This window comes from Watersipora subatra, chromosome 4, assembly GCF_963576615.1.
Source record: "Watersipora subatra chromosome 4, tzWatSuba1.1, whole genome shotgun sequence".
NCBI lineage: Eukaryota > Metazoa > Bryozoa > Gymnolaemata > Cheilostomatida > Watersiporidae > Watersipora > Watersipora subatra.
In genome coordinates, this window is record NC_088711.1 from 56,793,563 (window position 1) to 56,810,604 (window position 17,042).

The 17,042-nt window shown below is 35.4% G+C and overlaps 2 protein-coding genes across 2 annotated transcripts; both read right to left on the reverse strand.

Annotated features, from left to right (window-relative positions):
- Window positions 1-365: 365 nt before the first annotated feature.
- On the reverse strand, window positions 366-5,256 carry LOC137394382 (RNA-binding protein 25-like). Its single transcript, XM_068081095.1, has 2 exons — window positions 5,156-5,256; window positions 366-1,104 (listed from the first exon to the last, which is right to left on the reverse strand). The coding sequence occupies exons 1-2, from the start codon at window positions 5,254-5,256 to the stop codon at window positions 366-368; spliced, it is 840 nt and encodes a 279-aa protein (XP_067937196.1).
- A 2,815-nt stretch (window positions 5,257-8,071) lies between these two features.
- Window positions 8,072-17,017, reverse strand: LOC137393595 (chromosome transmission fidelity protein 8 homolog). The gene is made up of 4 exons (XM_068080221.1): window positions 16,910-17,017; window positions 16,275-16,342; window positions 13,346-13,463; window positions 8,072-8,759 (listed from the first exon to the last, which is right to left on the reverse strand). Exons 2-4 carry the CDS (start codon window positions 16,292-16,294, stop codon window positions 8,532-8,534), a joined length of 366 nt encoding a protein of 121 aa, XP_067936322.1. The 5' UTR covers window positions 16,295-16,342; window positions 16,910-17,017; the 3' UTR covers window positions 8,072-8,531.
- Between the last annotated feature and the right edge of the window lie 25 nt (window positions 17,018-17,042).

Genomic DNA, 17,042 nt, shown 5'->3' on the forward strand with positions numbered 1-17,042 from the left:
GCTCCTGTCTATTATTTTATTGAATTGTAATACATAGCTGATGACAATGATGCTAATACGCCTACCAGAGGATGCCAGAATTTAAAAAGGCCGATGGCTGCTGGAGCTGAGGCAGAAAATGCAAAACGTATCAGAATTAATGACATACCAACCGCTGCCAATCCGATTGAAGGGACATCACGTAAGTTAATCCTACGTAGATGAGGGCGCCTCTTCATGTAGCTACAGATCCTTTCCTTGTCACAAATCTACTAGCTAGTCGTGGTCTGTAACCTAGCACTCTGCCACTTAGGAGCAGTTCTTGGAAACAAGTCTAAAGCAAAATAAACTTTGTACATAAATATATCTATAGATATATGTAAATCTCAGTGTCTGTTTGTCTTTTTGTTTTCATCCCTGTGTCTAGTTACATTTCTGTGTCTAGTTACACCCTTGTGTCTAGTTACATCCCTATGTCTAGTTACATCCCTGTGTCTAGTTGCATCCCTGTGTCTAGTTACATCCCTGTGTCTAGTTACATCCCTGTGTCTAGTTGCATCCCTGTGTCTAGTTACATCCCTGTGTCTAGTTACATCCCTGTGTCTAGTTACATCCCTGTGTCTAGTTACATCCCTGTGTCTAGTTACATCCCTGTGTCTAGTTACATCCCTGTGTCTAGTTGCATCCCTGTGTCTAGTTACATCCCTGTGTCTAGTTACATCCCTGTGTCTAGTTACACCCCTGTGTCTAGTTACATCCCTGTGTCTAGTTACATCCCTGTGTCTAGTTACATCCCTGTGTCTAGTTACAGCCCTGTGTCTAGTTACACCCCTGTGTCTAGTTACATTCCTGTGTCTAGTTACATCCCTGTGTCTAGTTACATCCCTGTGTCTAGTTACACCCCTGTGTCTAGTTACATCCCTGTGTCTAGTTACATCCCTGTGTCTAGTTACACCCCTGTGTCTAGTTACATCCCTGTGTCTAGTTACATCCCTGTGTTCAGTTACATCCCTGTGTCTAGTTACATCCCTGTGTCTAGTTACATCCCTGTGTCTAGTTACATCCCTGTGTCTAGTTACATCCCTGTGTCTAGTTACATCCCTGTGTCTAGTTACACCACTGTGTCTAGTTACAGTGATTAAAAGTCTAGCAATTAAAAATCTGCTTTCCAGGGATTTCAAATCGCAACATTCAAATACCGTAGTGAGTATAACTATAACGTTATATATAACTATAACATAAGTATAAATTCAAACAACTATAACTATAGACTAAGCTGTTCTTATCAGTACTAACCCTCATACATATTGGTATATCCTTATCGCGGTTGCACACGCTAAATATGCACTTATTATTGTTAATTGATATTACCTTTTACTATTGCTTTTTAGAAAAACATTTTAAAGCAAGCTTTTTCAACCTGATCCCACTACATACATATTTTTTTATTTGGGATTTGAAAATGTGCCATTTCAATTTTTTGTGATCCGTTACACTCCTATTTTTTGTTTGGACAAATCTTTAAAAGCTAAATACTCTTAGGGACAAATGTATTATCTGGAGTCGGAATTACATCTACATTCTATTTTCGTTTGGTCAGACAAAGACAATCTGATATCTCATTTTTCCATTTGTACCAGTAGCGAGAGGTACCAGTACCATCCATCAAAACTTTGAATACAACGAGCTTCTGTTGCAACAGGAACATTCTTTATACACACAATGTACTGATGGTTTATTTTTTATCTTAATTTATTTGAACTGCACAAAAACATTTTTCTCGTGATATGAAGTTTAAAAGTTAGAATGAAAATTTTGTTTATCATAAATAAAAATCGGTTTTCTGCGCAGACTTCTTATTACCCAGGCAATGTCAAGCATTCATCTAGTATATATATATATATATATATATATATATATATATATATATATACAGTGAAACTCGGATAACTCGCCCTCGGATAACTCGAAAACACGGTTAACTCAACGTATTTATTTGGTCCATTCCCACGCAATGATAAATGGCTTTAGATAACTCGACCGAAACTCCGTTAACTCGAACAGTTTTTTGCCAAACGGCTACCGAGACGGTTGTTACTATCGCTTTAGAATATCACTTTATTCCAAGCCATAGAGATAAACATCGACTTTTAGTAGTTCTTAGGCCTCGTTATTATCAACATCGGCAAAATATTTTCATTAACGACTTTTCTAAAGGATTGCAAAAATCAATTTTTACCAAACATCCGCTTAGCGATAACCCTCCAAAAGCAAGAAAAGCGAGGTAAAATTCGGATAAATTTAAAGTAAAATCGGCAAAATTGATAATGGGTTTTTAATAGTAAAGCAGTTTTGTAATAACTGACTTACTGGAAAATTGATCTTGGTTAAAACGCTCGGTAGAAAAATACGTATGTATTTTTTCTGAGCGTTTTAACCGCGATCAAGTTTTGCCAATTTTAATCTGAGAACGTCCTGGCAGTCACATCACCTAAAATAACAAACAAATCTCAAGTGATAGAAAAATATCTATACTTTCTGATTAAAAGTATTTAAAACTTCACACGAGAGACCCTTTAAATTGCAACAAGCAATCTATGCTTTTGGTTTATATATAGTTTGTATATGTACATATATCTACTGATATACGTACACTTATGACGGTCCTGATAACTTGAACGCTCTAATAACTCGAACACTTTTGCTCGGTCCCTTGAAGTTTGAGTTATCCGAGTTTCACTGTGTATACATGTATGTATAAATGTATACATTTATACATATAAACATGTATACATATATCTTTATACATACAGTGAAACATGGATAACTCGCCCTCGGATATAGCGAACACATGGTTAACTCGACTGGATTTGCTTGGTCCGTTCCCACGCAATGATAAATGGCTCTATATAACTCGAACTCAACACTGTTATAACGAACTGTTTTTTGCCCAACGGCTACCGAAACGGTTGCTATTGCTTTAGAAAATCACTTTATTCCAAGCCATAGAGGTAAACCTTAACTTTTCGTAATTCATAAGCGTCGTTATTACCTCCATCGGCAAAATATTTTTGTCAACGACTGTTCTAAAGGTTTGGTGAAATTTGATTTATACTGCTATACGATGAGTAGCACGGGCTAGCCGAGTCACGGGCGCAAGAATTTTCGCCACGCACATACAAAACAAAAACAGCATGTTGTTTTTGTTTTGTATTTGCGTGGCAAAAATCCTTGAGTGCGTGACCCGGCTAGCCCGTGATGAATAGTTTTCCGACGTTGATTCCGTGTTGAATTAACGTCGAAATGTTGAATGTTTAAAACGTCTTAAAAATTGTTGGAAATTAAACGTAGGCTATACGTTGTCTTAGCTAAAAAAAACTATTCATCGTTTGACCTAAACACAAAATACGTGTGTACATTCAATAAGTATCCATTCAAAAAGCGTGAGTGATATACAATGTACCATAAAACCTCGTAAAACTTTTAATTGGACTGCCTCGGAGTGTTGCTCTTAACGAATCCCAGATAAAGTAAGGTAATCTTTGCATAAACTTCAAGAAAGATCGGCAAAATTGATCGTGGGTAAAACGCTCAAAAGAAAAAGATGTCTTTTCTTTGAGCATTTCAGCAACGATCAAGTTTTGCCAATGTCAATCTAAAAAACGTCCTGGCAATAACATCACCTCAAACAACAAACCAATCTCAAGTGATAGAAAAATCTCTATAATTTTTGATAAAAACGTTTTAAACTTTACATTAGAAGCATTTAATTTGAAACAAGCCATTTGTGCTTTTGATTTATATTATAGTTTGTATATGTTCATGTATCTACTAATAAATAAGTAAATACATGGACTTGTGACAGTGCTCTGATAACTTGAACACTCTGATAATTCGAACACTTTTGCTCGGTCCCTTGAAGTTTGAGTTATCCGAGTTTCACTGTATATACATGTATAAAGATATATGAATATATAAATGTATTGATATATATATTTGTTTTTCAAATTATTTTTGAGAAAAAACTGGCAGGTTAAATAAATAGCAGACTGTTAAAATCAAAAAAGGGGAGGTTAACATCGCTGGGTCCACATATTATATATCTCTTAAAAATGCACGGAGTTCGCTATAAGCTATGGTTAACAAAGCTGGGTAAGCTGCAAAAGTCGTTATGCAAGGGTTATAGTTATCACGACCTTTTAACATTGTATCTTTGTTAGCGTGTGGATCACAAGAGGCTCACAAAAACTGAGCGTGTTTTTATTGGACACTCAGAGAACTTTACCAGGATGATTTTATATCAAAGGTTTTCAAACTCACCAAATAAGGCTAACAGTACTACATGTGAAAGGGTTTGTGCTATTATTCTGCTTCTGTACACACATATCTAAAATGGGTCTCACGCTTGGTTGACACTATATTTATATATCATGTCTTCCTGGCAATGCATTATGTCAAAAGGTATATGTTTTCTCAGTTATAGCTTTATGATCTACATTTTCATTTAGGAGGGACAGCGACCTCGTACCCCGGCTATTGCTTGTTTAGGACTGAGGAGAGAGACAAAGTGCTCTATGTCTACCTCTCCAGGCACACGCCACCTCGCCATTACCATCACCTGGAAATTCTGCTCGGCTTACGAGCGAGAAGGGACAATCTCTGCTGTACTGTGCCTCTTCGTAGTTTAACCCCCGCTGAAGTCTCCTCTGTTGTTGGCTTCTTCGCTCCTCAGGTGAGCCTCTCATTGAGCATCAGGTGTTATCAAATGCCAGCAGTCAACTCTGGTTTCTTTATAAACACTCTCCGTAGGCTGTCAACATAACTAATAAACTCAGGTGTTAAGGAGATGTAAGCTTACTTGGGATGAAAACTCAGCCTTTGTACGACCCTTCTTGCATAGTCTGTTTCAAGAACCAAGGCACCACTCTGTGTTGATTTTCAGATTTATTGACTGCAAGATCTGATGAGGCACCCACACAGGTGCTAAACCTTCATACTGATGTCGATGCTGGTATCAGAACCGGGATCAGGTGTATGGCTGGAAAATCAGTTTTTTTGCTGCCAGCACTTATCAGCGACGAATCATATCGTAGTGGACTTAAACAACAGCATATCTGATTACATAGATTTGTATTTCTCTTTTATTTTACAGAATCCTTGGTGTAGATCCACTTACACGGAGACGAGGGTTCCACACTGCGCTTGCTGTCCGCCATTTTTAGAGTGGTGCGGGAGAGTTATGGACCGGGAGGCTTTAAGGCTGGTCAGCCGCAACATGATACCCTGGGGCTGGAGTGAAGGTATACATGTAATATCTATCTGTTCACGAATAGCTTAGCTTACCATGAGACTCGTGTGTCACGCCTGTATTCTAGAAAAGCAAAATGCTTCACTGTAACATCATATGAAGGATTTCTGGTTTCTATTAGCCTCTCACCTTCCTTTTCATTCTTTTATCTTTTCAATGGATGGAATATGATTACTTGTGCCTTGGTAAACACATCTTTAGTTTGCACTTCCACACCTTTCCCAGTGCCTACCGGCTCATTTGAGCAGCATATACATGTATTTGTAAGGATGTGAAATGGTTGTATAGCATTGCTTCATATATTAATAGTAAATTGACAGAATTTACAAAAGACACATAAAATAATAACGGTATGTTTGATAATAGTACATAAGAATGAAATTTCACAAAATTTTATCAGAAAATATCAGTATATTTTCCTCGTTTGAGGTGATCTGGATGCCAGGCTGTTTCGAGATTAAAATTGATAAAACTTGATGACCGTTAAAATGCTCAGATGAAGTAAAAGTGCTATTATGACGTCTATAATAGTCGCAGAGAGACCAGCAGAATAGAGACACGTAATGCTACAACTTCAATACAATAGCCGATATAACTATCACATCTATAACAACTCGTGATGTCATTTCAAACGTTTTTTTTCTGAGTGTTTTAATAACAATGAAGTCTTATCGATTTTAATGGTAAAATATCCTGGCAGTCAGATCACCTCAAACATCAAATTCATTGAATACCAGTTAATCACTCTTTTTGCAAAAAGTGACTAACTAGTATTCAAGGACATTAACACGTAGGCTCAGCATAGTGTAGGTTCAAGAGTAGAAATAGGATGAAAATGTGTGATATTATTCACACTACAGTATTATCTTGAGATACGAGTGTCTTGACATAGGAGAAATTTAAAATATGAGAAAGCTTCTGAGCAAATTTTTGCCTTTTGATACGAGACAAATTTGAGCCATCAGCATAGGAGACGGTTTCTGATACGGCCATTAGGTGATGAGTATGCCCGAGACTGACAACAGCGTCGCTTGGCTTTTCTTGTAATAGAAAAAAGAATTAAAAAAGGCCAGGTAAACGTGAAAGCGAGTTTTAAAGCAACGCAAAAAGAGTCAAGCTGGAAAATAATAAAAGAGAAAATGAAAGCGAAAGTCGGATTAAGTTTAGCGTAAGAGTAAAACGTATTTTTATGTGTTTGCGTACTAAGCTAAGGTCATTCAAGTTAACTTTAAAGTTTATGTGACAAGTGTGGCCGTGTAGTCTCTTATACTGCCGTTAGAAGCTGTCTGTCTCGAAGATAAAAATGCTATAATGTACTGTACATAATATCACATTTTATTCCAGATCATAAGCGTTAGATATGTATTTGTTACTTTGTGAGGGCAGCTGGTGAATTAGATCAACCAAAACGTGTCTTCTTCGTAATATCCTGTTTGTATGTGTATTTCTTACAAAATTGGAACAGATGAGTTTTTATTTAGTTATTTTATATAAGGAAAATCGATTTGAGATACGAGTAAATTGACATACGAACTCGGTCCTGGAAACTCGTATCTCAAGGTATTACTATAGATATACATGTATAAGTATTTTTTATTTTCTTAGTGTTTTACCTCTAACCATTGCCAGCTTTTTACTAATAAAACTCTGTTTCGACAGATGTTGAGTGTCATATTTGGTAAATTTTTTCATATGCAGAGACAAACTTTAGTTCAAATTTTTTATTATATGTCAAAATATGGATATGTAGAGGTGACTGTAATATGGATATGCAGACTTGACCTTATGTCTAGGTGAAATACGTTGTACTGCGATCTCTGTACCTATGAGCTCAGCATGGTTTTATTATCTACATATTTTCATTGTTCTGTTGTAGAAGGTTTCCGCAGCTACCAAAATTACCTTGAAGAGCTTACTAGGGCCTATGAGAGACCTCCTACTAGGCAACCTAATAAATATTTTCACTGCCGATAGTTGACAGTTGCTGTTTGTTGTATTTTGTTTTTGTTTATAATACATTTATTGTTTTGTTTCCTCAAACAAAAAGTTGTTTTCTCAAATTTTGAAATGCAGATAATTGTAATAATGGAATCATGACAACTCTTGACAATAGGATTGAGTAAAGATATTATGTAGTATAAAATCACACACTTATTCATATAAGCATGTTCTTGGTAAGCATGAGTAACCCAAATAGTTGTAGTTTCTCGAATCATGGCATGGGCACTATTTGTAAATGAAACTGCAAGCCTCACAAATAATATAGATCCACTTGTCCTATGTGGATCTTATTTGTCAAAAGACAAAATAATCCATGACTAATTTCTGTATAACCAACTTGTCAGCAAGTGTTTGTAGGTGCCTGCATTTAGTGTTAGTAAACAACTACTCACAATTGAAATGAAGCAAACTTATTACAGACAGCAAGTAGCTAAAATGTGATAGCATGGATCTATTTAGCATAAATAGTATCTTAGTGTATTGTTGTACATTGAATATGAGTTATTTAAGGAAAGTTTTGTGATCTGGTGAGACATCCATCTAAATACTAAACCTTCATTATGATGTTGATATCAGTACATATAAGGATCAGGGCATCTCTAACTCAATAAGCAAGTCTTTCTGCAGCCAGCTGTTTGCAGCCAAAAACATTTTGCACTGGACCTATACAAAAACATGTGTAGATACACAATAGTGTATTTCTGTATGTCTTTACAGAATCTTTCATGTAGGTCAACATACACAGAGCAGAGGGAGCCATACACTACACGTACATGGGAAACCTACTATGAGTGTTTTTATATTAAAACTAATGTTGATGTTACTAACAATATGCGTAAGCAGGACTTTTATGCACAAACCAAAATGTGATGAAAAATTAACCAATTTTTTCTGTTATGTTAAAAATTTGCTCACATATGTTTTTGATTTGAAACGAGACACTCTAGCAATAGATGCAACGTCATGATTTTGGATTGTCTGAACATACGAGAGTGGAAACGTTACATGCGGGAAACCAGGAGAGAAAGGATAGAAAAGCAGGAACCGTGAAGGAAATCATTGAGGGAGTATTTCATATAAATCAGAAATTCAAATCAAGCATTTACTAGAACTGGAAAAGAGGGACCTACAGCATCATTGAAAAGAAACCAGAGCAAGTGAAGACAACTCTTTGATGAGGCCGACATGACTACCTTCCAAGCAGGTATTTTAAAATTGTATAGCTTTAGTGATGTCCGTCTGCCTACAATGTCTTTGGAACACTAGCTATAATGGGCTTGGGAAGGCTATTAAAAATTATCTTTCGCCTGATGATAGTATTAATATCATAGTAGTTATCTTCTCTGTTGTTTCGACATGACTCACTGTCAGTTTTTGCTTTTGTTGATTTAGTCATGACAGCCAGTGGTTTCTCTAAACTCTCAACTTTACCATGGAGGATGTGGTGGCCTATGATCATGATAGGCTTATTCTGTAAAGAAAAACATGTGTTTAGACGGAGAATTGGTCGGCATCTGTAGAGAAAACAACTAACAAGAACAATAAGTTGTTGTTCTTATCAAGTTTTGCTCACATTAGTATGTTCAAACAAAATTTAAAACCAAGGTAGGCGGAAGAGATAAAGAATTGATTAATATTTGTAAACTAATTCAGTAAAGTAGTAAATAGTCCATGTGATCTTAGCTATGAAATAATAAATCAAGCTTCTTTAAATCAAAATCACTACCAAATTATTTGACACAAACAAAAATTATTTTAATCACGATGTAAATCAAAATTTTTTTGGAAAACAATTTTAAATTTTTATGATTTTTTCGGTTTTCATCATTTCACATGAATCAGTGTTTCTTGACAAACAATCTTGCGTTGATGTGTATGTAACAAGTCTGTAAACACTCTTCTATCAAGAATTAGCAAGTGTGATTGAGATAATTGAATGCATGTGTAATACAATGCTATAGAAGAACCCTTGAAGTTAGTACATGTGAGTTTATTTAGTAAACCTGAAAGCAGTAACAACTGTAACAGGTACAGTTTTCCCTCACTACTCTGTTTAATAAATGACATGGCATCAAACTCTTTACTGCAATCAGCTCAAATGCATCGCAAGGGTATTCTTAAGCTCTGGCTTCATTCATTTCAAAATAAAAAACAGCTAAATACTGAAAAAGTGGAAAACTAGAATATTTATACTTTGCATGATCAATTTAATTGGTCACCCTGATAAAAAAATGAACTTAAATATTTCATATCACCTTTTTGTCTTTGGTTTTCATTAGTACTTCGTATGAAGCTGCTAGTAGCTCTACTCTACTAACTTATATATAGTTTGCACATAATAATTTTATATTAAAGCATGTAAGTCGCTAATACTGAAGAAAGGATTCACAGAGATCCTGATGTCTGTGTGCAGCATAGACCTATCAACTATACTAGCATAGTTAATAGTATAGTATAGTTGGTGATAATAGTATAGTTAATAGGTCTATGGTGAGCAGTCTCTAAAAGATCGAGTATAATGTCTTAGCTTACAGCAACCAGAGGCCGTGGCATTTTTTTAAAGCCATTGTCGCACAAATTTAAATTGAAAAAGTAATAATCTGTTCCAATCACGGGTCAATTTTCTTCAACAAGTTTGGTGAAATATAGGCAGAAGAGTTAATGCTTGAAGACTTCCTTAGCTTCTCATGACAAACTTGACCAGAAAGCCTACCAGAGGCAATAAAGAACAAATGACTACACTTGCCTTTTCATGGCAAAAATACAATTGATTGTCACTGAAACCATAGTATACAGCAGGTCTCAGTTAGCACTGAACAACATGTGTCATTCTTGAACAAACCTAACAAGCACTGAACATCATGTGCCAGGCTTAAACAAACCTACAAAACACTGAGCATTGCATGGTAGACCTCATCACATTTATTAGACACTAGAGCTGCACAACGATTATAAAAATTGATCGCGATTAATAACTGGTCTGAACCAGTTAATCTTCGATTAATCTTCAAATTAATCTAGCAAAAACCTGCATATTCAAAAACAAATAATACAGCTACATATAGATTAATTATATTTTAAACAATTGTTAGCAGTAGTACATGTTATGTGCAATATACATAAGTTAAAATGTAATAATTAATATGAGTATGAAAACTGTCTATGAAAGTCTAGAGCCAAGAGTTGAGACAGCACAGTTTATTCACATTATCTGAATAAAGAGATGCCCTCTTCCTACATACGATATTGCCAGCTTTAGAGAATAGCCGCTCACAGGGGACAGCAGTGCCGGTAGTCAGTAGTACAGTGCACCCCCGAGATACGATGTTAATTCGTTCCAGGGTTGGCATCGTATGGTGAAAAATTCGTATATCGGAGTATAGAGACCATTGTAATTAAACAATGCAAACACTCCCTGGTGAAAATCGTCAAATTTTTTTCATAAAAATGTGTACATATTGACAATTAGCAACAAAATAGTATGTTAACTTTAGTAATTATAGTTACCTACAGTAACTGTATTGTATTTAGTGTATTTTAATGGTTATGATCTGCAATAAAACGCAAAATTATAATGTGTGTACCAAATGCATAACGTACGGTAAGGAGTTCTTGCCTTCAAAAGGTACGCATAACATAAACTTTGAATTCACTTCAAGTAAGTTTAGCTTGCTAAACCTACACTTGAAACTAAGTTTTAGTATGTATCAACTTTTTATCACGAAATTTTATCCTTCAGCAGTTCATATCTTCACTTTCACTACAAACTTTAGCCTATCTGTTTGAAACCTGTTTCAACCTAAATCAATAAGGCCGAGCGATGCAGTTATAGAAAGCGGCCCCTCGCACACTTGACCATTTAATGGCTACCGAAAAGAAAAATAAAATTTTATTTTCTATACAGGACGTACATACCTTTGGAGTAACGTGGCTTTAGCTGGTACATGTAGCGAGTAAAGCAGAGATGAGGCAAAAGCGTATCAATGCTAATTATGGTGCTGTGCACTTGAAAATAAATTTAAAACGTAATGAATTGGAATTTTTTAGTAGGCTAAAAGAAGTTGTCCATTCCTGTCCAATTCTTCTACCTTTTCTACGAAAAAAATTGATGGTGCAATGCAGAAAATTTCTAGCTAGCGCTTGTAAAAGGATCCAGAGAATGTGGTACAGTAGTTTGTCTTGTATGAAATGTGCAAAAGAATCAATGTAACTATACATACAAAGTTTGTACGTATTTATACCCTAGGGGGGACAGGGCTTTAGCAAGTTTCAGAAAGTAATGTGGATGCTTCAACTATCCTGAGTAGCTAGTTATATGAGTTACATACATACATACGATGAATTGTATTCACGTAGAAGATAACAAGCCCATATGCAAAGACATGGTTAAACAAGAGAATAAAACATAAAACCAAAAGGAAACAAATAAAATGACTAAAATATGAAAAACATGCCACACAAGAGATAAATAATATATATTATACATGCATTGTTTTAATGTACCAGTCCACATCAGTAAATTAAACACTTAAAATATTTCTGCGAATGTGGGGCTTTCCGTATCTTCTACATCCTTGCCTTTACTAAATGGTTGCTCCTTTTGAATGCTGATCGCGTGCATGACCTAGCTCATTCAAATCTTCTGTCGGAAGCTCTTTCTTGTGCTTGCTTTAATGGAGTTCTTGTTTTAATAATAATTGCATAATAATTGCAAATGCTGATTGGTTGCGATCATATTCCTTGACAATGTTAATAATACGGGTCCCTTCTTATTTACGACATCCAACTTCGTTGACATAGAAATCAATTTTCCTTCGTTTTGTAACGTTTGGATCGGTCTCAGATTCCATAGATAACGAATTAAATGTAGATACTTGTAGTTATATACGTATGCTGACTTGAAAGTTTATAGCAAAAGCTATAATAACGCTACAAATGAATATTTGCTCTCGCTTGTGCATTTTACACGAAATTTTTCACGCGGATATGAGAGAAGTCGATCATCGTGTCTCTTCTAAACGTTCTAAGAATGTTTTCGGCAAACTATATTTCGGTGTCTTTTTTATTTCGACGTGTGTTATGAGCACACCGACGGCCAAATTTTAACTCGGGCGAAACTTTTCTCAAATTCGTATGGTGAAATAAAATTCGTATAGCGAGGTGAAGATATCACGATGTTTGACTTCGTAAAGTGAAAAAATCGTATATCAGGGTAATCGTATCTCGAGGGTGCACTGTATTAGTTATAGTCTGCGACAGCTGGTGATGATTTCTGCGCGGTAGGATGAGAATTAGTTAAAATATATCTTAATGATGATGTGCTATGGTGGTAAGCAAATTCTTTTTGGCATATACTGCGCTTCGCTTTTTTGTTTACGCTTCCAACAACTTACAGAAGTGCGCTACCTAGGGTGGAAGACATATTTCTGCTTTCATGTTCCAAAAAAGTGTTAATCTTATTTTACTAATATTCTGAAGCTGAAATATGATTGTGATTTTTTTGAAAAATGAAAATACATGTATAATTTACTTAAAGAAGTTTTTAAAAATAAACAAAAATAAACTGTAAGGTGTTAAATAATACTGAAATCACTTTTGTTGTTGTTACCTAGAAACATGTTCAAACAACTAACAACATGGCCACTTACAGCTAGATCTGCATGGCGCTTGTGCATTGTATTGTATAAACAAGTTTAATGTTAGCGACTCACTGTGTTTTCATAGTCGAGTGCAAAATAATTGTGGTTTAATTTATTGGTAAGAAAGTGTTGCTTGTCATAATATTTGTTAGTAAATTAAATGGTAGTAACCTGCTACGTTAATATAACGTATGGTACTAAACAGTACAAAGGAAAGGAACCGCATCAAGATCATCACCTCGGTTGCATTTTAATTGAAGATTAATTGGCCCAACTCAGTTAATCGTTTATTTGTATTAGTTGCGTTAATCGTTTAATTAACGCGATCATTGTGCAGCTCTATTAGACACCAAACAGAAAATCTACAGCAAGACTCTACTTCATATAGCAAGTACCACGCAGCGCGTGTCATAATTACCTCATTTGTAAAGATCAGGTTGCCAATAAACTTTCCATCCAAGCTACCATCTACACGGCACTGTAACTCCCCTTGTAGTTCTATTATCACAGTTTCCTGTTTGTCAGGATTGGCCGCACTGTAATGAGTCCACTGAATTCAGTTCTTTTAATCACAACACAAACTGCAGCCATTACCCATGTAACCATACAAACTTAAGGATGTAACATTGATTTTTCAAATTTTCCGCATATGATCTCATCAGGAAATCTTTGTGGTAAAGCAGGTGTGCAAAGTAGCCACATTTGTTCTGATTTACTGTATGTCTTTTGTGTCTATTAAACTGGCCACCAGAGTTTCCGAAGTCTTTATAAGACAGCGCTTGTAATAGGCAGGATATTGCCTTACTTGACCATGTCAAATTGAACAGTACTGAAAAAATGGTAAAACTTGTGCAACTAGACTAAACCTAATGAAGCTAAACAGCCACATTGAATGAATTAGCTTTTGTGAGCTTCTTATCGACTAACAACAATTCAGGCGATGTTCGAATTTCCTAACATATAATCAGATGGCTCGCAACTCTCAAAAACCAGATTGGGTTTTGAAACTCAATACTTTTAGCAACCTGACATATGCATGTGAAGTTTGGATAAAATTGGCCCGAAAAATGTGGAAATGCAGGTTAACAGACACTCATGACATTTGAGATTTATTATTATCAATATACTATGTAAATAGCTCACATCCATCCTCGACGTTTATTGCGGTATATTGCAAACTAGATATTTTTTACATGGAAGATTCTAGATTAATATATTCTAGGTTAGCTTAGGATATATTGGCAATAGTGTCAGCAAACTCAATTAACTCATAGTTAAACAAAAGACAGAAAACTCCATCAACCTAATTTGTTGCACCTCTGAAAAAGAAAATCAAGCCTAACTACTACTTCAAGCGGGTATGACGAAACTGCAGCATATCAGAGAATAAGAAACATTTTGAACAGAAAAAACAATTCCAACAGTGCTCTAAATCTGCTGATCTCAGGTCAAAATAATGTAGGCCTATCAGTTATTAATAGTGCATACAAATATTCCTATAAAATCTGTAGTTGGTGGTCCAATTTCTTTGCACTCTCAGTGCGATTCGTAGAAGAGTAATATTGTACAGCTCTTTAGTTGGTTAAACAAATCTTGCTGTTCCTGATTAGCAGATGCTAAATTCTGCACTTGCTATAACTAGTTTATTATACTGCATATCTAGTCACAGCAGTTCAATGTGGCAATGAGATCCGCGCTAGATTTAAAGTCCTTTATGTCATGTACTCAGTTTGGCACTCAACTTGCTATCAATGCAATGTAGGAACAACATTTTAAATAATATTTGTCACCGATGTATTACATTTCCGCATTAATTCCAAACAACTCAAACATGATATGTTGAGAGATTTTGAAAATTTGTCATGCAAATTGGAAAGATAAAAGAATAATAGAAAAACTGTTAATTCCGTCAATGATATACAACACCCACAACATGAGTTACGGCCATGACATGGGCGGGGTTCAATGATCGAGATCTGTTAGGATTGTGCTAGCCTAGGTTTTGGGGCTAACACAGTTCGCGCAGGTGACCGAGTTGCCTTGTTAGGTCTTTTGGTCTAGATTTGTATCACCTATATGCGTCGATCGCGGATAATACCTGATTTCCGGTTAATAGTACAAAACAACAAAACCTGTAACCAGCAAACATGTAATTCTCTCATTTCCTCTTCAATTTTAGCTACATGTATATACTAGGATCCATGAAAAATAAAACATTTCAAATTACCTGTTTTTACCAATTTTGAGACTGGTAGGGGTAGTAGTATATGCTTAAAGGTTGACTTGCAACAAAATTCACATTACAGTTATTTGGTATCAAAAGATACACTATGTCTTACTCTGTTGTGTTGTAGGTGCCAAATATGTGGAAATGTGATTACAAGCACTTAAAAGTTCAAAAACGAAAAGCCGCCGTAGATTGGAATCTGTTTATTTCTCTGACGTAGTCATTACAGTTTGGTTATCGTCTTGTCACGTGATGTTCGCACGTAAATTGAAAGGCTAATAAAAGGCTCAATATAAAACTTCTCGTAGCACCAGTTTATGACAAACACTTTGGGTTTTACCGAAGAGCCTTTACCGAATATAGATGCTTGCTACTTTACAGTTTTGCTTCGGCATTATTCAATCGTCAAGTTGTAATCTGATCACGTGACCCAATACTTCGCAAAGAATTTTTGCAGCACTTTTCGATTATCACAGGTAACCAACAGGCTCGTCATGATTATCAGACAATGATATGTACTCCTTCGAGCTCAGTTTAAAAAGTTTAACGATTTTTTACGGTATACAAAAAATATACTGGCCTGGCCAATAAGATGAAACAGCAGGCAAAGCGGTAGTGTAGTTTTCATACTCAAAATCTAAATCTAAAACCAAATTTGTGCCATTTCACAATGGCAACTATTAATACCACGAATGCTTGTGAATGGCAACTGACTGATCATAGCGGTGACTATATTGGGCAACTTTATTTATTTGACAACAAAATGAAACCAACAGATCAGTAAAATAAACATTGTCGTTCATAATATTTGTAAATTTACAAAGGGCTTTATTGAGCATGTTTCTTTGTTCTGGTGCCATGTTCGGGTTCATCCTAATAAAGCTCGATCATTAAACCTCACCCATATGATTGCTGTAATCTATCCTGTAGAGGTTGTATATCATTGTTTCCATTAGATCATTCCAGATATTATAGGAATGTCCATAATTTGTAAAGATAGTACTGTAGGTGTCGTTTTCCAAAAGCTGATTAATAAAAAGAAATCCCATGATTGAAATTTATAAAATAGTCTATGTTGGAAATCACTGAGCTAATTGTAATAGACAAGCATAAAACTCACTTGCCGATTGTTATCAGCATCTCGCATGCGTACAGCCCTCACAGCGCCTCTCAAGCTTGTTTACTGGCCTGCAAAAATACAAAATGTCTAACCAGTATTGTTAACAGAAATTAAACTATTTTGTGTTACGTACATGCATTTTGTTAAATAAGTTGAGGCAAAAATACAAAGCTAAACATTGTGAAAGTTTGGTCTCTTCTTTAGACACTTTTTTATTTCGATAGAGTACATCTAGATGGAATGAGTGGATCTAATAGAAAATGCAAAAGTATATGTGAGGTAAGTGGAATCAAATCAGAAAGTGAGCTTAAACTAAGGCGATCTTTATGTATCTTAGTAGGTAGATAGTAATCTCCCTTCGACTTATTGTGCTCTGGTCAATGTAGTAATGCTCATCTAAGTTAAAAGTCGTGATAAATGAATTCGTTATGTGTTGTGCTACAAAATATCCTTGAGTGATCACGATTTTTCTATTGTCTAAATACAAAAAGAAATTTACACCAGCAGGGTAGACGAATATTAATGTGAAAATCTGCTACGTAAAAAGTACTTGACAGTGTCGAGCACCTATTACTTGTCCTAAAAATGTTTCTCATTTCACAATTTGCTCTATGGATAAAAGTTTATCAATATACCTGAAAACGTAAACGCAACATTTAAAGACGTTTCGCGTTAGGTAATGTGTGTTTTTTTATTTTTTTTTACAGCATGGATACAATAAGTCGAGCGCGTACAAAGATAACTAACCAATCCACGTGCTTCGGTTTC

Coding starts and splice junctions, on each gene's coding strand:
- LOC137394382 (XM_068081095.1), bottom strand. CDS start 5,256: ATGTTGCGGCTGACCAGCCTTAAAGCCTCCCGGTCCATAACTCTCCCG. Junction 1,105..5,155: donor TGTGGAACCCTCGTCTCCGT/GTAAGTGGATCT, acceptor CACTGTAACTAG/ACACAGTGGTGTAACTAGAC.
- LOC137393595 (XM_068080221.1), bottom strand. CDS start 16,294: ATGCTGATAACAATCGGCAA. Junction 13,464..16,274: donor ATGCTGATAACAATCGGCAA/GTGAGTTTTATG, acceptor GACTCATTACAG/TGCGGCCAATCCTGACAAAC. Junction 8,760..13,345: donor ACCTGATCTTTACAAATGAG/GTAATTATGACA, acceptor TTTTCTTTACAG/AATAAGCCTATCATGATCAT.